The following is a 26,650-nucleotide window of genomic DNA, read 5'->3' on the forward strand; positions in this document are numbered from 1 at the left end:
AAATAAAGGTGTATTATTGTAAAACTTTATTAAATAAAAATCTTTGTGATGGAAGCCCTTCCCCAACTCCCCAATGGTCATTTCATTGCCCGAAATGATCAACAACTGGCTTTTTCAAATACCTGAACTTTCACCCCAACCTTCAATCTTTTACCCTTCAACCTCTTCCCACCATCCCCACATCCAATCAAAATTGTTTTCCCCGCTCCCCCGCTCCCCCACCCCTCCCGCCCTGAAAGTTTTATTCCTCCCCGCTCTCCACCAGGTTCCCGCCTGGGAATTCCGTACGGAGTTCCGAAGGTGCGCGAGGTATGAACGGTGGTGGTAAAATCGGTGTGGGACAGCCGCACCTGCAGGTAAGTTTATTTACATATCATTAAGGTTCATTTTAATATGGAGATGAAGGTCCTGCTGCCAGGTGGCAGTGGGCGGTGGCACCAATGTCCCCTCGCCACTGGTAATATGCGGCGAGCCCTTCTCCACAACATGGGGGGTCGAGGCGGGCGACTCCCCACATAATTTTACCTGCCCCAGCGCTGTGACCCGCGAGTGGAGGGGCTGGTAAAATTCAGCCCAGAGGCTCGAAAACTGAGACAGAGAGAGGGAGAGGGAGATAGAAAAAGAGGGTGAGAGAGAGAATGAGAGACAGAGAGAGAGACAGAGACAGACAGAGAGAGAGAGACAGAGAGAGGAGAAACAATGTGCTGGATTCTATGAGCTCGTCAGCGAGTTCAGAAAATGACAGAAAATTCCCACCATCCCCTACATCCTGCTGTTTATTTGACCCTGTTTCCCCCCCAACTCCTGCACTGAAAAACTGACCTGCTCCCACCTCCCCACCAGTGTGGTGCCTTGTTTCCCCAGACAGGGTTCTGAAGGTGCGACACTGTGACGGACCCTCAAGATCACGGGTGAGTCGATTTAAATTCATTAATATTATTGATTTAAATGTTTAAATTGTGGTCCTGTCGCCCAGCGGCCGGGTGGTCGGCACGGAGCCTCCCCGTCACCGGGAGGATCGGGAGTAGCTCTGCCGGCGTCAAGGTCCGTGGTGGCCTCATCCGGAGCCAACTTCAGGATCTCCCACCAGGGATCACAATGTCGAGGGAGCCTTAAAATCCAGGCCAGTGAGACAGAGTAACAGAGAGAGAGAGGCAGAAAGAGAGGATGACAAAGAAAGAGCACAAAAGAGCAAAACAGAGACAAGGATAGAGAGAAGGGGAGAGAAAGAGAGTGAGTGAGGGAGAGGGATCGTGAGAGAGGGAGACAGAGGAAGTGGAAGAGAAGGAGGAGAGGGAGAGTGAGGAAGAGGAAGAGAGGGAGGAGAGGGAGAGTGAGGAAGAGGAAGAGAGGGAGACAGAGGAAGAGAGGGAGGAGAGGGAGAGTGAGGAAGAGGAAGAGAGGGAGACAGAGGAAGAGGAAAAGAGGGAGGAGAGTGAGAGTGAGGAAGAGGAAGAGAGGGAGGAGAGGGAGAGTGAGGAAGAGGAAGGGAGGGAGACAGGAAGAGGAAAAGAGGGAGAAGAGGGAGAGTCAGAGGGTGGAAGAGGAAGACAGGGAGACAGAGGGAGGAGAGGGAGAGTGAGGAAGAGGGAGGGAGGAGAGGGAGAGTGAGAGGGAGGGTGGAAGAGGGAGAGAGAAGAGGAAGTGAGAGTTGCTGACGTGCCTTTCTCTGGGTGATACCATTTACATACTGAGAAACAGGCAGTCAGACTCTCACAGGCTGCAGCTTTATAAAGCAGAGCCCAGTGAAGGGAGAGTTTATCAGTAACCAGGCACAGAGACAGGAGCAGGCACCATGATTTCACCCATCCAGCTGATCTGGCCTCTGGCATTCTGCGTCGCAGGTACAAATCTCTCTCCTTCCACGTTTAATATTTTCCTGCTGTTTATTTCAGTCCAATTCTACTGACTTGTGATTGGAGTGAAAATGCTGAAACATGAGGAGCGGTCACTGTCTCTAATAATATCTCATTTTACAGGGTCTTTCTGTGACAGTTCTTACTTCACTCTGTTTCTCTATTACCCCTCAGGTATCAGTGGAGACACCATCATCATGACCCAGTCTCCACCGGCACTGTCAGTGACACTGGGACAGACCGCAACGATCACCTGTACGGCCAGCCAGTCCGTGAGCAAGTATGTAGCTTGGTATCAGCAGCGAGACGGTCAGAAACCCACTCTCCTGATCTATGGTGCAACAACTCGATACACAGGAATATCGGAACGGTTCACCGGCAGTCAACAGAACCTCAAATTCACTCTGACAATCAGTAATGTACAGAATGAGGATGTCGCAGATTATTACTGTCAGCAATATTACAGCTTCCCTCTACACAGTGAGACAGAGCCGTACAAAAACCTCAATACACACAGTCCCACCTCCTGTACTGACACATCCCACAGTTATATATAATATATAATAATGAACACACAGTCCCACCTCCTGCACTGACACATCCCACAGTTATATATAATATATAATAATGAACACACAGTCCCACCTCCTGTACTGACACATCCCACAGTTATATATAATATATAATAATGAACACACAGTCCCACCTCCTGTACTGACACATCCCACAGTTATATATAATATATAATAATGGACACACAGTCCCACCTCCTGCACTGACACATCCCACAGTTATATATAATATATAATAATGAACACACAGTCCCACCTCCTGTACTGACACATCCCACAGTTATATATAATATATAATAATGAACACACAGTCCCACCTCCTGTACTGACACATCCCACAGTTATATATAATATATAATAATGGACACACAGTCCCACCTCCTGCACTGACACATCCCACAGTTATATATAATATATAATAATGAACACACAGTCCCACCTCCTGCACTGACACATCCCACAGTTATATATAATATATAATAATGAACACACAGTCCCACCTCCTGTACTGACACGTCCCACAGTTATATATAATATATAATAATGGACACACAGTCCCACCTCCTGCACTGACACATCCCACAGTTATATATAATATATAATAATGGACACACAGTCCCACCTCCTGCACTGACACATCCCACAGTTATATATAATATATAATAATGGACACACAGTCCCACCTCCTGTACTGACACGTCCCACAGTTATATATAATATATAATAATGGACACACAGTCCCACCTCCTGTACTGACACATCCCACAGTTATATATAATATATAATAATGAACACACAGTCCCACCTCCTGTACTGACACGTCCCACAGTTATATATAATATATAATAATGAACACACAGTCCCACCTCCTGCACTGACACATCCCACAGTTATATATAATATATAATAATGGACACACAGTCCCACCTCCTGCACTGACACATCCCACAGTTATATATAATATATAATAATGAACACACAGTCCCACCTCCTGCACTGACACATCCCACAATTATATATAATATATAATAATGAACACACAGTCCCACCTCCTGTACTGACACATCCCACAGTTATATATAATATATAATAATGGACACACAGTCCCACCTCCTGTACTGACACATCCCACAGTTATATATAATCTATAATAATGGACACACAGTCCCACCTCCTGTACTGACACGTCCCACAGTTATATATAATATATAATAATGGACACACAGTCCCACCTCCTGTACTGAAACGTTCCACAGTTATATATAATATATAATAATGGACACACAGTCCCACCTCCTGTACTGAAATGTCCCACAGTTATATATAATATATAATAATGGACACACAGTCCCACCTCCTGTACTGACACGTCCCAAAGTTATATATAATATATAATAATGGACACACAGTCCCACCTCCTGTACTGACATGTCCCACAGTTATATATAATATATAATAATGGACACACAGTCCCACCTCCTGTACTGACACGTCCCACAGTTATATAATATAATAATGGACACACAGTCCCACCTCCTGGACTGACACGTCCCACAGTTATATATAATATATAATAATGGACACACAGTCCCACCTCCTGTACTGACACGTCCCACAGTTATATATAATATATAATAATGGACACACAGTCCCACCTCCTGTACTGACACATCCCACAGTTATATATAATATATAATAATGGACACACAGTCCCACCTCCTGTACTGAGACGTCCCACAGTTATATAATATAATAATGGACACACAGTCCCACCTCCTGCACTGACACGTCCCACAGTTCTATATAAGATATAATAATGAACACACAGTCCCACCTCCGGTACTGACACATCCCACAGTTATATATAATATATAATAATGGACACACAGTCCCACCTCCTGTACTGACACGTCCACAGTTATATATAATATATAATAATGGACACACAGTCCCACCTCCTGTACTGACACGTCCCACAGTTATATATAATATATAATAATGGACACACAGTCCCACCTCCTGTACTGACACGTCCACAGTTATATATAATATATAATAATGGACACACAGTCCCACCTCCTGTACTGACACATCCCACAGTTATATATAATATATAATAATGGACACACAGTCCCACCTCCTGTACTGACACGTCCACAGTTATATATAATATATAATAATGGACACACAGTCCCACCTCCTGTACTGACACATCCCACAGTTATATAAAATATATAATAATGGATACACAGTCCCACCTCCTGTACTGACATGTCCCACAGTTATATAATATAATAATGGACACACAGTCCCACCTCCTGTACTGACATGTCCCACAGTTATATAATATAATAATGGACACACAGTCCCACCTCCTGTACTGACACATCCCACAGTTATATATAATATATAATAATGGACACACAGTCCCACCTCCTGTACTGACATGTCCCACAGTTATATAATATAATAATGGACACACAGTCCCACCTCCTGTACTGACATGTCCCACAGTTATATAATATAATAATGGACACACAGTCCCACCTCCTGTACTGACACATCCCACTGTTATATATAATATATAATAATGGACACACAGTCCCACCTCCTGTACTGACATGTCCCACAGTTATATAATATAATAATGGACACACAGTCCCACCTCCTGTACTGACACATCCCACTGTTATATATAATATATAATAATGGACACACAGTCCCAGCTCCTGTACTGACACGTCCCACAGTTATATATAATGTATAATAATGGACACACAGTCCCACCTCCTGTACTGACACATCCCACAGATATATAATATAATAATGGACACACAGTACCACCTCCTGTACTGACACGTCCCACAATTACATATAATATATAATAATGGACACACAGTCCCACCTCCTGTACTGACACGTCCCACAGTTATATATAATATATAATAATGGACACACAGTCCCACCTCCTGTACTGACACGTCCCACAGTTATATATAATATATAATAATGGACACACAGTCCCACCTCCTGTCCTGACACGTCCCACAGTTATATAATATAATAATGGACACACAGTCCCACCTCCTGTACTGACACCTCCCACAGTTATATATAATATATAATAATGGACACACAGTCCCATCTCCTGTACTGACACGTCCCACAGTTATATATAATATATAATAATGGACACACAGTCCCATCTCCTGTACTGACACGTCCCACAGTTATATATAATATATAATAATGGACACATAGTCCCACCTCCTGTACTGACACATCCCACACTTATATATAATATATAATAATGGACACACAGTCCCACCTCCTGTACTGACACATCCCACACTTATATATAATATATAATAATGGACACACAGTCCCACCGCCTGTACTGACACATCCCACAGATATATATAATAAAAAATAATGGACTCACAGTCCCACCTCCTGTACTGACACATCCCACAGTTATATATAATATATAATAATGGACACACAGTCCCACCGCCTGTACTGACACATCCCACAGATATATATAATAAAAAATAATGGACTCACAGTCCCACCTCCTGTACTGACACATCCCACAGTTATATATAATATATGATAATGGACACGCAGTCCCACCTCCTGTACTGACTCATCCCACAGTTATATATAATTTATGATAATGGACACACAGTCCCACCTCCTGTACTGACACTTCCCACAGTTACATACAATATATAATAATGGACACACAGTCCCACCTCCTGCACTGACACGTCCCACAGTTATATACAATATATAATAATGGACACACAGTCCCACCTCCTGTATACTGACACATCCCACAGTTATATATAATATATAATAATGGACACACAGTCCCACCTCATGTACTGACATATCCCACAGTTATATACAATATATAATAATGGACACACAGTCCCACCTCCTGGACTGACACATCCCACAGTTATATGTAATATATAATAATGGACACACGGTCCCACCTCCTGTACTGACACATCCCACAGTTATATATAATATATAATAATGGACACACAGTCCCACCTCCTGGACTGACACATCCCACAGTTATATATAATATATAATAATGGACACACCGTCTCACCTCCTGGACTGACACATCCCACAGTTATATATAATATATAATAATGGACACTCAGTCCCACCTCCTGTACTGACACATCCCACAGTTATATATAATATATAATAATGGACACACAGTCCCACCTCCTGTACTGACACGTCCCAAAGTTATATATAATATATAATAATGGACACACAGTCCCACCTCCTGTACTGACATGTCCCACAGTTATATATAATATATAATAATGGACACACAGTCCCACCTCCTGTACTGACACGTCCCACAGTTATATAATATAATAATGGACACACAGTCCCACCTCCTGTACTGACACGTCCCACAGTTATATATAATATATAATAATGGACACACAGTCCCACCTCCTGTACTGACACGTCCCACAGTTATATATAATATATAATAATGGACACACAGTCCCACCTCCTGTACTGACACATCCCACAGTTATATATAATATATAATAATGGACACACAGTCCCACCTCCTGTACTGAGACGTCCCACAGTTATATAATATAATAATGGACACACAGTCCCACCTCCTGCACTGACACGTCCCACAGTTCTATATAAGATATAATAATGAACACACAGTCCCACCTCCGGTACTGACTCATCCCACAGTTATATATAATATATAATAATGGACACACAGTCCCACCTCCTGTACTGACACGTCCACAGTTATATATAATATATAATAATGGACACACAGTCCCACCTCCTGTACTGACACGTCCCACAGTTATATATAATATATAATAATGGACACACAGTCCCACCTCCTGTACTGACACGTCCACAGTTATATATAATATATAATAATGGACACACAGTCCCACCTCCTGTACTGACACATCCCACAGTTATATATAATATATAATAATGGACACACAGTCCCACCTCCTGTACTGACATGTCCCACAGTTATATAAAATATATAATAATGGATACACAGTCCCACCTCCTGTACTGACATGTCCCACAGTTATATAAAATATATAATAATGGACACACAGTCCCACCTCCTGTACTGACACATCCCACAGTTATATATAATATATAATAATGGACACACAGTCCCACCTCCTGTACTGACATGTCCCACAGTTATATAAAATATATAATAATGGATACATAGTCCCACCTCCTGTACTGACATGTCCCACAGTTATATAATATAATAATGGACACACAGTCCCACCTCCTGTACTGACACATCCCACAGTTATATATAATATATAATAATGGACACACAGTCCCACCTCCTGTACTGACATGTCCCACAGTTATATAATATAATAATGGACACACAGTCCCACCTCCTGTACTGACATGTCCCACAGTTATATAATATAATAATGGACACACAGTCCCACCTCCTGTACTGACACATCCCACAGTTATATATAATATATAATAATGGACACACAGTCCCACCTCCTGTACTGACATGTCCCACAGTTATATAATATAATAATGGACACACAGTCCCACCTCCTGTACTGACACATCCCACAGTTATATATAATATATAATAATGGACACACAGTCCCACCTCCTGTACTGACATGTCCCACAGTTATATAATATAATAATGGACACACAGTCCCACCTCCTGTACTGACATGTCCCACAGTTATATAATATAATAATGGACACACAGTCCCGCCTCCTGTACTGACACATCCCACTGTTATATATAATATATAATAATGGACACACAGTCCCACCTCCTGTACTGACATGTCCCACAGTTATATAATATAATAATGGACACACAGTCCCAACTCCTGTACTGACACATCCCACTGTTATATATAATATATAATAATGGACACACAGTCCCAGCTCCTGTACTGACACGTCCCACAGTTATATATAATGTATAATAATGGACACACAGTCCCACCTCCTGTACTGACACATCCCACAGTTATATAATATAATAATGGACACACAGTACCACCTCCTGTACTGACACGTCCCACAATTACATATAATATATAATAATGGACACACAGTCCCACCTCCTGTACTGACACGTCCCACAGTTATATATAATATATAATAATGGACACACAGTCCCACCTCCTGTACTGACATGTCCCACAGTTATATATAAGTTATAATAATGGACACACAGTCCCACCTCCTGTACTGACACGTCCCACAGTTATATATAATATATAATAAAGGACACACAGTCCCACCTCCTGTACTGACACATCCCACAGTTATATATAATATATAATAATGGACACACAGTCCCACCTCCTGCACTGACACATCCCACAGTTATATATAATATATAATAATGAACACACAGTCCCACCTCCTGTACTGACACATCCCACAGTTATATATAATATATAATAATGAACACACAGTCCCACCTCCTGTACTGACACATCCCACAGTTATATATAATATATAATAATGGACACACAGTCCCACCTCCTGCACTGACACATCCCACAGTTATATATAATATATAATAATGAACACACAGTCCCACCTCCTGCACTGACACATCCCACAGTTATATATAATATATAATAATGAACACACAGTCCCACCTCCTGTACTGACACGTCCCACAGTTATATATAATATATAATAATGGACACACAGTCCCACCTCCTGCACTGACACATCCCACAGTTATATATAATATATAATAATGGACACACAGTCCCACCTCCTGCACTGACACATCCCACAGTTATATATAATATATAATAATGGACACACAGTCCCACCTCCTGTACTGACACGTCCCACAGTTATATATAATATATAATAATGGACACACAGTCCCACCTCCTGTACTGACACATCCCACAGTTATATATAATATATAATAATGAACACACAGTCCCACCTCCTGTACTGACACGTCCCACAGTTATATATAATATATAATAATGAACACACAGTCCCACCTCCTGCACTGACACATCCCACAGTTATATATAATATATAATAATGGACACACAGTCCCACCTCCTGCACTGACACATCCCACAGTTATATATAATATATAATAATGAACACACAGTCCCACCTCCTGCACTGACACATCCCACAATTATATATAATATATAATAATGAACACACAGTCCCACCTCCTGTACTGACACATCCCACAGTTATATATAATATATAATAATGGACACACAGTCCCACCTCCTGTACTGACACATCCCACAGTTATATATAATCTATAATAATGGACACACAGTCCCACCTCCTGTACTGACACGTCCCACAGTTATATATAATATATAATAATGGACACACAGTCCCACCTCCTGTACTGAAACGTTCCACAGTTATATATAATATATAATAATGGACACACAGTCCCACCTCCTGTACTGAAATGTCCCACAGTTATATATAATATATAATAATGGACACACAGTCCCACCTCCTGTACTGACACGTCCCAAAGTTATATATAATATATAATAATGGACACACAGTCCCACCTCCTGTACTGACATGTCCCACAGTTATATATAATATATAATAATGGACACACAGTCCCACCTCCTGTACTGACACGTCCCACAGTTATATAATATAATAATGGACACACAGTCCCACCTCCTGGACTGACACGTCCCACAGTTATATATAATATATAATAATGGACACACAGTCCCACCTCCTGTACTGACACGTCCCACAGTTATATATAATATATAATAATGGACACACAGTCCCACCTCCTGTACTGACACATCCCACAGTTATATATAATATATAATAATGGACACACAGTCCCACCTCCTGTACTGAGACGTCCCACAGTTATATAATATAATAATGGACACACAGTCCCACCTCCTGCACTGACACGTCCCACAGTTCTATATAAGATATAATAATGAACACACAGTCCCACCTCCGGTACTGACACATCCCACAGTTATATATAATATATAATAATGGACACACAGTCCCACCTCCTGTACTGACACGTCCACAGTTATATATAATATATAATAATGGACACACAGTCCCACCTCCTGTACTGACACGTCCCAGAGTTATATATAATATATAATAATGGACACACAGTCCCACCTCCTGTACTGACACGTCCACAGTTATATATAATATATAATAATGGACACACAGTCCCACCTCCTGTACTGACACATCCCACAGTTATATATAATATATAATAATGGACACACAGTCCCACCTCCTGTACTGACACGTCCACAGTTATATATAATATATAATAATGGACACACAGTCCCACCTCCTGTACTGACACATCCCACAGTTATATAAAATATATAATAATGGATACACAGTCCCACCTCCTGTACTGACATGTCCCACAGTTATATAATATAATAATGGACACACAGTCCCACCTCCTGTACTGACATGTCCCACAGTTATATAATATAATAATGGACACACAGTCCCACCTCCTGTACTGACACATCCCACAGTTATATATAATATATAATAATGGACACACAGTCCCACCTCCTGTACTGACATGTCCCACAGTTATATAATATAATAATGGACACACAGTCCCACCTCCTGTACTGACATGTCCCACAGTTATATAATATAATAATGGACACACAGTCCCACCTCCTGTACTGACACATCCCACTGTTATATATAATATATAATAATGGACACACAGTCCCACCTCCTGTACTGACATGTCCCACAGTTATATAATATAATAATGGACACACAGTCCCACCTCCTGTACTGACACATCCCACTGTTATATATAATATATAATAATGGACACACAGTCCCAGCTCCTGTACTGACACGTCCCACAGTTATATATAATGTATAATAATGGACACACAGTCCCACCTCCTGTACTGACACATCCCACAGATATATAATATAATAATGGACACACAGTACCACCTCCTGTACTGACACGTCCCACAATTACATATAATATATAATAATGGACACACAGTCCCACCTCCTGTACTGACACGTCCCACAGTTATATATAATATATAATAATGGACACACAGTCCCACCTCCTGTACTGACACGTCCCACAGTTATATATAATATATAATAATGGACACACAGTCCCACCTCCTGTCCTGACACGTCCCACAGTTATATAATATAATAATGGACACACAGTCCCACCTCCTGTACTGACACCTCCCACAGTTATATATAATATATAATAATGGACACACAGTCCCATCTCCTGTACTGACACGTCCCACAGTTATATATAATATATAATAATGGACACACAGTCCCATTTCCTGTACTGACACGTCCCACAGTTATATATAATATATAATAATGGACACATAGTCCCACCTCCTGTACTGACACATCCCACACTTATATATAATATATAATAATGGACACACAGTCCCACCTCCTGTACTGACACATCCCACACTTATATATAATATATAATAATGGACACACAGTCCCACCGCCTGTACTGACACATCCCACAGATATATATAATAAAAAATAATGGACTCACAGTCCCACCTCCTGTACTGACACATCCCACAGTTATATATAATATATAATAATGGACACACAGTCCCACCGCCTGTACTGACACATCCCACAGATATATATAATAAAAAATAATGGACTCACAGTCCCACCTCCTGTACTGACACATCCCACAGTTATATATAATATATGATAATGGACACGCAGTCCCACCTCCTGTACTGACTCATCCCACAGTTATATATAATTTATGATAATGGACACACAGTCCCACCTCCTGTACTGACACTTCCCACAGTTACATACAATATATAATAATGGACACACAGTCCCACCTCCTGCACTGACACGTCCCACAGTTATATACAATATATAATAATGGACACACAGTCCCACCTCCTGTATACTGACACATCCCACAGTTATATATAATATATAATAATGGACACACAGTCCCACCTCATGTACTGACATATCCCACAGTTATATACAATATATAATAATGGACACACAGTCCCACCTCCTGGACTGACACATCCCACAGTTATATGTAATATATAATAATGGACACACGGTCCCACCTCCTGTACTGACACATCCCACAGTTATATATAATATATAATAATGGACACACAGTCCCACCTCCTGGACTGACACATCCCACAGTTATATATAATATATAATAATGGACACACCGTCTCACCTCCTGGACTGACACATCCCACAGTTATATATAATATATAATAATGGACACTCAGTCCCACCTCCTGTACTGACACATCCCACAGTTATATATAATATATAATAATGGACACACAGTCCCACCTCCTGTACTGACACGTCCCAAAGTTATATATAATATATAATAATGGACACACAGTCCCACCTCCTGTACTGACATGTCCCACAGTTATATATAATATATAATAATGGACACACAGTCCCACCTCCTGTACTGACACGTCCCACAGTTATATAATATAATAATGGACACACAGTCCCACCTCCTGTACTGACACGTCCCACAGTTATATATAATATATAATAATGGACACACAGTCCCACCTCCTGTACTGACACGTCCCACAGTTATATATAATATATAATAATGGACACACAGTCCCACCTCCTGTACTGACACATCCCACAGTTATATATAATATATAATAATGGACACACAGTCCCACCTCCTGTACTGAGACGTCCCACAGTTATATAATATAATAATGGACACACAGTCCCACCTCCTGCACTGACACGTCCCACAGTTCTATATAAGATATAATAATGAACACACAGTCCCACCTCCGGTACTGACTCATCCCACAGTTATATATAATATATAATAATGGACACACAGTCCCACCTCCTGTACTGACACGTCCACAGTTATATATAATATATAATAATGGACACACAGTCCCACCTCCTGTACTGACACGTCCCACAGTTATATATAATATATAATAATGGACACACAGTCCCACCTCCTGTACTGACACGTCCACAGTTATATATAATATATAATAATGGACACACAGTCCCACCTCCTGTACTGACACATCCCACAGTTATATATAATATATAATAATGGACACACAGTCCCACCTCCTGTACTGACATGTCCCACAGTTATATAAAATATATAATAATGGATACACAGTCCCACCTCCTGTACTGACATGTCCCACAGTTATATAAAATATATAATAATGGACACACAGTCCCACCTCCTGTACTGACACATCCCACAGTTATATATAATATATAATAATGGACACACAGTCCCACCTCCTGTACTGACATGTCCCACAGTTATATAAAATATATAATAATGGATACACAGTCCCACCTCCTGTACTGACATGTCCCACAGTTATATAATATAATAATGGACACACAGTCCCACCTCCTGTACTGACACATCCCACAGTTATATATAATATATAATAATGGACACACAGTCCCACCTCCTGTACTGACATGTCCCACAGTTATATAATATAATAATGGACACACAGTCCCACCTCCTGTACTGACATGTCCCACAGTTATATAATATAATAATGGACACACAGTCCCACCTCCTGTACTGACACATCCCACAGTTATATATAATATATAATAATGGACACACAGTCCCACCTCCTGTACTGACATGTCCCACAGTTATATAATATAATAATGGACACACAGTCCCACCTCCTGTACTGACACATCCCACAGTTATATATAATATATAATAATGGACACACAGTCCCACCTCCTGTACTGACATGTCCCACAGTTATATAATATAATAATGGACACACAGTCCCACCTCCTGTACTGACATGTCCCACAGTTATATAATATAATAATGGACACACAGTCCCACCTCCTGTACTGACACATCCCACTGTTATATATAATATATAATAATGGACACACAGTCCCACCTCCTGTACTGACATGTCCCACAGTTATATAATATAATAATGGACACACAGTCCCAACTCCTGTACTGACACATCCCACTGTTATATATAATATATAATAATGGACACACAGTCCCAGCTCCTGTACTGACACGTCCCACAGTTATATATAATGTATAATAATGGACACACAGTCCCACCTCCTGTACTGACACATCCCACAGTTATATAATATAATAATGGACACACAGTACCACCTCCTGTACTGACACGTCCCACAATTACATATAATATATAATAATGGACACACAGTCCCACCTCCTGTACTGACACATCCCACAGTTATATATAATATATAATAATGGACACACAGTCCCACCTCCTGTACTGACACGTCCACAGTTATATATAATATATAATAATGGACACACAGTCCCACCTCCTGTACTGACACATCCCACAGTTATATATAATATATAATAATGGACACACAGTCCCACCTCCTGTACTGACACGTCCACAGTTATATATAATATATAATAATGGACACACAGTCCCACCTCCTGTACTGACACATCCCACAGTTATATAAAATATATAATAATGGATACACAGTCCCACCTCCTGTACTGACATGTCCCACAGTTATATAATATAATAATGGACACACAGTCCCACCTCCTGTACTGACATGTCCCACAGTTATATAATATAATAATGGACACACAGTCCCACCTCCTGTACTGACACATCCCACAGTTATATATAATATATAATAATGGACACACAGTCCCACCTCCTGTACTGACATGTCCCACAGTTATATAATATAATAATGGACACACAGTCCCACCTCCTGTACTGACATGTCCCACAGTTATATAATATAATAATGGACACACAGTCCCACCTCCTGTACTGACACATCCCACTGTTATATATAATATATAATAATGGACACACAGTCCCACCTCCTGTACTGACATGTCCCACAGTTATATAATATAATAATGGACACACAGTCCCACCTCCTGTACTGACACATCCCACTGTTATATATAATATATAATAATGGACACACAGTCCCAGCTCCTGTACTGACACGTCCCACAGTTATATATAATGTATAATAATGGACACACAGTCCCACCTCCTGTACTGACACATCCCACAGATATATAATATAATAATGGACACACAGTACCACCTCCTGTACTGACACGTCCCACAATTACATATAATATATAATAATGGACACACAGTCCCACCTCCTGTACTGACACGTCCCACAGTTATATATAATATATAATAATGGACACACAGTCCCACCTCCTGTACTGACACGTCCCACAGTTATATATAATATATAATAATGGACACACAGTCCCACCTCCTGTCCTGACACGTCCCACAGTTATATAATATAATAATGGACACACAGTCCCACCTCCTGTACTGACACCTCCCACAGTTATATATAATATATAATAATGGACACACAGTCCCATCTCCTGTACTGACACGTCCCACAGTTATATATAATATATAATAATGGACACACAGTCCCATTTCCTGTACTGACACGTCCCACAGTTATATATAATATATAATAATGGACACATAGTCCCACCTCCTGTACTGACACATCCCACACTTATATATAATATATAATAATGGACACACAGTCCCACCTCCTGTACTGACACATCCCACACTTATATATAATATATAATAATGGACACACAGTCCCACCGCCTGTACTGACACATCCCACAGATATATATAATAAAAAATAATGGACTCACAGTCCCACCTCCTGTACTGACACATCCCACAGTTATATATAATATATAATAATGGACACACAGTCCCACCGCCTGTACTGACACATCCCACAGATATATATAATAAAAAATAATGGACTCACAGTCCCACCTCCTGTACTGACACATCCCACAGTTATATATAATATATGATAATGGACACGCAGTCCCACCTCCTGTACTGACTCATCCCACAGTTATATATAATTTATGATAATGGACACACAGTCCCACCTCCTGTACTGACACTTCCCACAGTTACATACAATATATAATAATGGACACACAGTCCCACCTCCTGCACTGACACGTCCCACAGTTATATACAATATATAATAATGGACACACAGTCCCACCTCCTGTATACTGACACATCCCACAGTTATATATAATATATAATAATGGACACACAGTCCCACCTCATGTACTGACATATCCCACAGTTATATACAATATATAATAATGGACACACAGTCCCACCTCCTGGACTGACACATCCCACAGTTATATGTAATATATAATAATGGACACACGGTCCCACCTCCTGTACTGACACATCCCACAGTTATATATAATATATAATAATGGACACACAGTCCCACCTCCTGGACTGACACATCCCACAGTTATATATAATATATAATAATGGACACACCGTCTCACCTCCTGGACTGACACATCCCACAGTTATATATAATATATAATAATGGACACTCAGTCCCACCTCCTGTACTGACACATCCCACAGTTATATATAATATATAATAATGGACACACAGTCCCACCTCCTGTACTGACACGTCCCAAAGTTATATATAATATATAATAATGGACACACAGTCCCACCTCCTGTACTGACATGTCCCACAGTTATATATAATATATAATAATGGACACACAGTCCCACCTCCTGTACTGACACGTCCCACAGTTATATAATATAATAATGGACACACAGTCCCACCTCCTGTACTGACACGTCCCACAGTTATATATAATATATAATAATGGACACACAGTCCCACCTCCTGTACTGACACGTCCCACAGTTATATATAATATATAATAATGGACACACAGTCCCACCTCCTGTACTGACACATCCCACAGTTATATATAATATATAATAATGGACACACAGTCCCACCTCCTGTACTGAGACGTCCCACAGTTATATAATATAATAATGGACACACAGTCCCACCTCCTGCACTGACACGTCCCACAGTTCTATATAAGATATAATAATGAACACACAGTCCCACCTCCGGTACTGACTCATCCCACAGTTATATATAATATATAATAATGGACACACAGTCCCACCTCCTGTACTGACACGTCCACAGTTATATATAATATATAATAATGGACACACAGTCCCACCTCCTGTACTGACACGTCCCACAGTTATATATAATATATAATAATGGACACACAGTCCCACCTCCTGTACTGACACGTCCACAGTTATATATAATATATAATAATGGACACACAGTCCCACCTCCTGTACTGACACATCCCACAGTTATATATAATATATAATAATGGACACACAGTCCCACCTCCTGTACTGACATGTCCCACAGTTATATAAAATATATAATAATGGATACACAGTCCCACCTCCTGTACTGACATGTCCCACAGTTATATAAAATATATAATAATGGACACACAGTCCCACCTCCTGTACTGACACATCCCACAGTTATATATAATATATAATAATGGACACACAGTCCCACCTCCTGTACTGACATGTCCCACAGTTATATAAAATATATAATAATGGATACACAGTCCCACCTCCTGTACTGACATGTCCCACAGTTATATAATATAATAATGGACACACAGTCCCACCTCCTGTACTGACACATCCCACAGTTATATATAATATATAATAATGGACACACAGTCCCACCTCCTGTACTGACATGTCCCACAGTTATATAATATAATAATGGACACACAGTCCCACCTCCTGTACTGACATGTCCCACAGTTATATAATATAATAATGGACACACAGTCCCACCTCCTGTACTGACACATCCCACAGTTATATATAATATATAATAATGGACACACAGTCCCACCTCCTGTACTGACATGTCCCACAGTTATATAATATAATAATGGACACACAGTCCCACCTCCTGTACTGACACATCCCACAGTTATATATAATATATAATAATGGACACACAGTCCCACCTCCTGTACTGACATGTCCCACAGTTATATAATATAATAATGGACACACAGTCCCACCTCCTGTACTGACATGTCCCACAGTTATATAATATAATAATGGACACACAGTCCCACCTCCTGTACTGACACATCCCACTGTTATATATAATATATAATAATGGACACACAGTCCCACCTCCTGTACTGACATGTCCCACAGTTATATAATATAATAATGGACACACAGTCCCAACTCCTGTACTGACACATCCCACTGTTATATATAATATATAATAATGGACACACAGTCCCAGCTCCTGTACTGACACGTCCCACAGTTATATATAATGTATAATAATGGACACACAGTCCCACCTCCTGTACTGACACATCCCACAGTTATATAATATAATAATGGACACACAGTACCACCTCCTGTACTGACACGTCCCACAATTACATATAATATATAATAATGGACACACAGTCCCACCTCCTGTACTGACACGTCCCACAGTTATATATAATATATAATAATGGACACACAGTCCCACCTCCTGTACTGACATGTCCCACAGTTATATATAAGTTATAATAATGGACACACAGTCCCACCTCCTGTACTGACACGTCCCACAGTTATATATAATATATAATAATGGACACACAGTCCCACCTCCTGTCCTGACACGTCCCACAGTTATATAATATAATAATGGACACACAGTCCCACCTCCTGTACTGACACCTCCCACAGTTATATATAATATATAATAATGGACACACAGTCCCATCTCCTGTACTGACACGTCCCACAGTTATATATAATATATAATAATGGACACACAGTCCCATCTCCTGTACTGACACGTCCCACAGTTATATATAATATATAATAATGGACACATAGTCCCACCTCCTGTACTGACACATCCCACACTTATATATAATATATAATAATGGACACACAGTCCCACCTCCTGTACTGACACATCCCACACTTATATATAATATATAATAATGGACACACAGTCCCACCGCCTGTACTGACACATCCCACAGATATATATAATAAAAAATAATGGACTCACAGTCCCACCTCCTGTACTGACACATCCCACAGTTATATATAATATATAATAATGGACACACAGTCCCACCGCCTGTACTGACACATCCCACAGATATATATAATAAAAAATAATGGACTCACAGTCCCACCTCCTGTACTGACACATCCCACAGTTATATATAATATATGATAATGGACACGCAGTCCCACCTCCTGTACTGACTCATCCCACAGTTATATATAATTTATGATAATGGACACACAGTCCCACCTCCTGTACTGACACTTCCCACAGTTACATACAATATATAATAATGGACACACAGTCCCACCTCCTGCACTGACACGTCCCACAGTTATATAAAATATATAATAATGGACACACAGTCCCACCTCCTGTACTGACACGTCCCACAGTTATATATAATATATAATAATGGACACACAGTCCCACCTCCTGTACTGACACGTCCCACAGTTATATACAATATATAATAATGGACACACAGTCCCACCTCCTGGACTGACACATCCCACAGTTATATGTAATATATAATAATGGACACACGGTCGCACCTCCTGTACTGACACATCCCACAGTTATATATAATATATAATAATGGACACACAGTCCCACCTCCTGGACTGACACATCCCACAGTTATATATAATATATAATAATGGACACACCGTCTCACCTCCTGGACTGACACATCCCACAGTTATATATAATATATAATAATGGACACTCAGTCCCACCTCCTGTACTGACACATCCCACAGTTATATATAATATATAATAATGGACACACAGTCCCACCTCCTGTACTGACATGTCCCACAGTTATATATAAGTTATAATAATGGACACACAGTCCCACCTCCTGTACTGACACGTCCCACAGTTATATATAATATATAATAATGGACACACAGTCCCACCTCCTGTCCTGACACGTCCCACAGTTATATAATATAATAATGGACACACAGTCCCACCTCCTGTACTGACACCTCCCACAGTTATATATAATATATAATAATGGACACACAGTCCCATCTCCTGTACTGACACGTCCCACAGTTATATATAATATATAATAATGGACACACAGTCCCATCTCCTGTACTGACACGTCCCACAGTTATATATAATATATAATAATGGACACATAGTCCCACCTCCTGTACTGACACATCCCACACTTATATATAATATATAATAATGGACACACAGTCCCACCTCCTGTACTGACACATCCCACACTTATATATAATATATAATAATGGACACACAGTCCCACCGCCTGTACTGACACATCCCACAGATATATATAATAAAAAATAATGGACTCACAGTCCCACCTCCTGTACTGACACATCCCACAGTTATATATAATATATATTAATGGACACACAGTCCCACCGCCTGTACTGACACATCCCACAGATATATATAATAAAAAATAATGGACTCACAGTCCCACCTCCTGTACTGACACATCCCACAGTTATATATAATATATGATAATGGACACGCAGTCCCACCTCCTGTACTGACTCATCCCACAGTTATATATAATTTATGATAATGGACACACAGTCCCACCTCCTGTACTGACACTTCCCACAGTTACATACAATATATAATAATGGACACACAGTCCCACCTCCTGCACTGACACGTCCCACAGTTATGTACAATATATAATAATGGACACACAGTCCCACCTCCTGGACTGACACATCCCACAGTTATATGTAATATATAATAATGGACACACGGTCCCACCTCCTGTACTGACACATCCCACAGTTATATATAATATATAATAATGGACACACAGTCCCACCTCCTGGACTGACACATCCCACAGTTATATATAATATATAATAATGGACACACCGTCTCACCTCCTGGACTGACACATCCCACAGTTATATAAAATATATAATAATGGACACTCAGTCCCACCTCCTGTACTGACACATCCCACAGTTATATATAATAAATAATAATGGACACACAGTCCCACCTCCTGCACTGCCACATCCCACAGTTATATATAATATAGAATAATGGACACACAGTCCCACCGCCTGTACTGACACATCCCACAGATATATATAATAAAAAATAATGGACTCACAGTCCCACCTCCTGTACTGACACATCCCACAGTTATATATAATATATAATAATGGACACACTGACCCACCTCCTGTACTGACACATCCCACAGTTATATATAATATATAATAATGGACACACAGTCCCACCTCCTGTACTGACACATCCCACAGATATATATAATAAAAAATAATGGACTCACAGTCCCACCTCCTGTACTGACACATCCCACAGTTATATACAATATATAATAATGGACACACAGTCCCACCTCCTGTACTGACACATCCCACAGATATATATAATAAAAAATAATGGACTCACAGTCCCACCTCCTGTACTGACACATCCCACAGTTATATACAATATATAATAATGGACACACAGTCCCACCTCCTGGACTGACACATCCCACAGTTATATGTAATATATAATAATGGACACACGGTCCCACCTCCTGTACTGACACATCCCACAGCTATATATAATATATAATAATGGACACACAGTCCCACCTCCTGGACTGACACATCCCACAGTTATATATAATATATAATAATGGACACACAGTCCCACCTCCTGGACTGACAAATCCCACAGTTATATATAATATATAATAATGGACACGCAGTCTCACCTCCTGCACTGACACATCCCACAGTTATATGTAATATATAATAATGGACACACGGTCCCACCTCCTGCACTGACACATCCCACAGTTATATATAATATATAATAATGGACACGCAGTCTCACCTCCTGCACTGACACATCCCACAGTTATATGTAATATATAATAATGGACACACGGTCCCACCTCCTGCACTGACACATCCCACAGGTATATATAATATATAATAATGGACACGCAGTCTCACCTCCTGTACTGACACATCCCACAGTTATATGTAATATATAATAATGGAAACACGGTCCCACCTCCTGCACTGACACATCCCACAGTTATATATAATATATAATAATGGACACACAGTCCCACCTCCTGTACTGACACATCCCACAGTTATATATAATATATAATAATGGACACACGGTCCCACCTCCTGTACTGACACATCCCACAGTTATATATAATATATAATAATGGACACACAGTCCCACCTCCTGTACTGAAATGTCCCACAGTTATATATAATATATAATAATGGACACACAGTCCCACCTCCTGTACTGACACGTCCCAAAGTTATATATAATATATAATAATGGACACACAGTCCCACCTCCTGTACTGACATGTCCCACAGTTATATATAATATATAATAATGGACACACAGTCCCACCTCCTGTACTGACACGTCCCACAGTTATATAATATAATAATGGACACACAGTCCCACCTCCTGTACTGACACGTCCCAAAGTTATATATAATATATAATAATGGACACACAGTCCCACCTCCTGTACTGACACGTCCCACAGTTATATAATATAATAATGAACACACAGTCCCACCTCCTGTACTGACACGTCCCAAAGTTATATATAATATATAATAATGGACTCACAGTCCCACCTCCTGTACTGACACATCCCACAGTTATATATAATATATGATAATGGACACGCAGTCCCACCTCCTGTACTGACACATCCCACAGTTATATATAATTTATGATAATGGACACACAGTCCCACCTCCTGTACTGACACTTCCCACAGTTACATACAATATATAATAATGGACACACAGTCCCACCTCCTGCACTGACACGTCCCACAGTTATGTACAATATATAATAATGGACACACAGTCCCACCTCCTGTACTGACACGTCCCACAGTTATATATAATATATAATAATGGACACACAGTCCCACCTCCTGTACTGACACGTCCCACAGTTATATACAATATATAATAATGGACACACAGTCCCACCTCCTGGACTGACACATCCCACAGTTATATGTAATATATAATAATGGACACACGGTCCCACCTCCTGTACTGACACATCCCACAGTTATATATAATATATAATAATGGACACACAGTCCCACCTCCTGGACTGACACATCCCACAGTTATATATAATATATAATAATGGACACACCGTCTCACCTCCTGGACTGACACATCCCACAGTTATATATAATATATAATAATGGACACTCAGTCCCACCTCCTGTACTGACACATCCCACAGTTATATATAATAAATAATAATGGACACACAGTCCCACCTCCTGCACTGACACATCCCACAGTTATATATAATATATAATAATGGACACACAGTCCCACCTCCTGTACTGACACATCCCACATTTATATATAATATATAATAATGGACACACAGTCCCACCTCCTGTACTGACACATCCCACAGTTATATATAATATATAATAATGGACACACAGTCCCACCTCCTGGACTGACACATCCCACAGTTATATATAATAAATAATAATGGACACACAGTCCCACCTCCTGTACTGACACATCCCACAGTTATATATAATAAATAATAATGGACACACAGTCCCACCTCCTGTACTGACACATCCCACAGTTATATATAATATATAATAATGGACACTCAGTCCCACCTCCTGTACTGACACATCCCACAGTTATATATAATAAATAATAATGGACACACAGTCCCACCTCCTGCACTGACACATCCCACAGTTATATATAATATATAATAATGGACACACAGTCCCACCTCCTGTACTGACACATCCCACAGTTATATATAATATATAATAATGTACACACAGTCCCACCTCCTGTACTGACACATCCCACATTTATATATAATATATAATGATGGACACACAGTCCCACCTCCTGGAATGACACATCCCACAGTTATATATAATAAATAATAATGGACACACAGTCCCACCTCCTGTACTGACACATCCCACAGTTATATATAATAAATAATAATGGACACACAGTCCCACCTCCTGTCCTGACACATCCCACAGTTATATATAATATATAATAATGGACACACAGTCCCACCTCCTGGACTGACACATCCCACAGTTATATATAATAAATAATAATGGACACACAGTCCCACCTCCTGTACTGACACATCCCACAGTTATATATAATAAATAATAATGGACACACAGTCCCACCTCCTGTACTGACACATCCCACAGTTATATATAATATATAATAATGGACACTCAGTCCCACCTCCTGTACTGACACATCCCACAGTTATATATAATATATAATAATGGACACACAGTCCCACCTCCTGCACTGACACATCCCACAGTTATATATAATATATAATAATGGACACACAGTCCCACCTCCTGTACTGACACATCCCACAGTTATATATAATATATAATAATGGACACACAGTCCCACCTCCTGTACTGACACATCCCACATTTATATATAATATATAATAATGGACACACAGTCCCACCTCCTGCACTGACACATCCCACAGTTATATATAATATATAATAATGGACACACAGTCCCACCGCCTGTACTGACACATCCCACAGATATATATAATAAAAAATAATGGACTCACAGTCCCACCTCCTGTACTGACACATCCCACAGCTATATATAATATATAATAATGGACACACTGTCCCACCTCCTGGACTGACACATCCCACAGTTATATATAATATATAATAATGGACACACTGACCCACCTCCTGTACTGACACATCCCACAGTTATATATAATATATAATAATGGACACACAGTCCCACCTCCTGTACTGACACATCCCACAGATATATATAATAAAAAATAATGGACTCACAGTCCCACCTCCTGTACTGACACATCCCACAGTTATATACAATATATAATAATGGACACACAGTTCCACCTCCTGGACTGACACGTCCCACAGTTATATACAATATATAATAATGGACACACAGTCCCACCTCCTGTACTGACACATCCCACAGTTATATGTAATATATAATAATGGACTCACAGTCCCACCTCCTGTACTGACACATCCCACAGCTATATATAATATATAATAATGGACACACAGTCCCACCTCCTGCACTGACACATCCCACAGTTATATGTAATATATAATAATGGACACACGGTCCCACCTCCTGTACTGACACATCCCACAGCTATATATAATATATAATAATGGACACACAGTCCCACCTCCTGCACTGACACATCCCACAGTTATATATAATATATAATAATGGACACACAGTCCCACCTCCTGGACTGACACATCCCACAGTTATATAAAATATATAATAATGGACACACAGTCCCACCTCCTGGACTGACAAATCCCACAGTTATATATAATATATAATAATGGACACGCAGTCTCACCTCCTGCACTGACACATCCCACAGTTATATGTAATATATAATAATGGACACACGGTCCCACCTCCTGCACTGACACATCCCACAGGTATATATAATATATAATAATGGACACGCAGTCTCACCTCCTGTACTGACACATCCCACAGTTATATGTAATATATAATAATGGACACACAGTCCCACCTCCTGTACTGACACATCCCACAGTTATATGTAATATATAATAATGGACACACGGTCCCACCTCCTGCACTGACACATCCCACAGGTATATATAATATATAATAATGGACACGCAGTCTCACCTCCTGTACTGACACATCCCACAGTTATATGTAATATATAATAATGGACACACGGTCCCACCTCCTGCACTGACACATCCCACAGTTATATATAATATATAATAATGGACACACAGTCCCACCTCCTGTACTGACACATCCCACATTTATATATAATATATAATAATGGACACACGGTCCCACCTCCTGTACTGACACATCCCACAGTTATATATAATATATAATAATGGACACACAGTCCCACCTCCTGTACTGAAATGTCCCACAGTTATATATAATATATAATAATGGACACACA

General features: G+C 40.0%; 1 gene segment (V, D, J or C); it reads left to right on the top strand.

The window, feature by feature from the left end:
* The first annotated feature begins 1,715 nt into the window (after nucleotides 1–1,715).
* Nucleotides 1,716–26,650, top strand: part of LOC137373127 (Ig kappa chain V region Mem5-like) — an 86,936-nt gene continuing 62,001 nt past the window's right edge. The window contains 2 exon segments of the V gene segment in view: nucleotides 1,716–1,844; nucleotides 2,031–2,330. Of these exon segments, the coding sequence occupies nucleotides 1,796–1,844; nucleotides 2,031–2,330 (349 nt within the window).

The sequence above is a fragment of the Heterodontus francisci genome, chromosome 8, assembly GCF_036365525.1.
Source record: "Heterodontus francisci isolate sHetFra1 chromosome 8, sHetFra1.hap1, whole genome shotgun sequence".
Lineage (NCBI taxonomy): Eukaryota > Metazoa > Chordata > Chondrichthyes > Heterodontiformes > Heterodontidae > Heterodontus > Heterodontus francisci.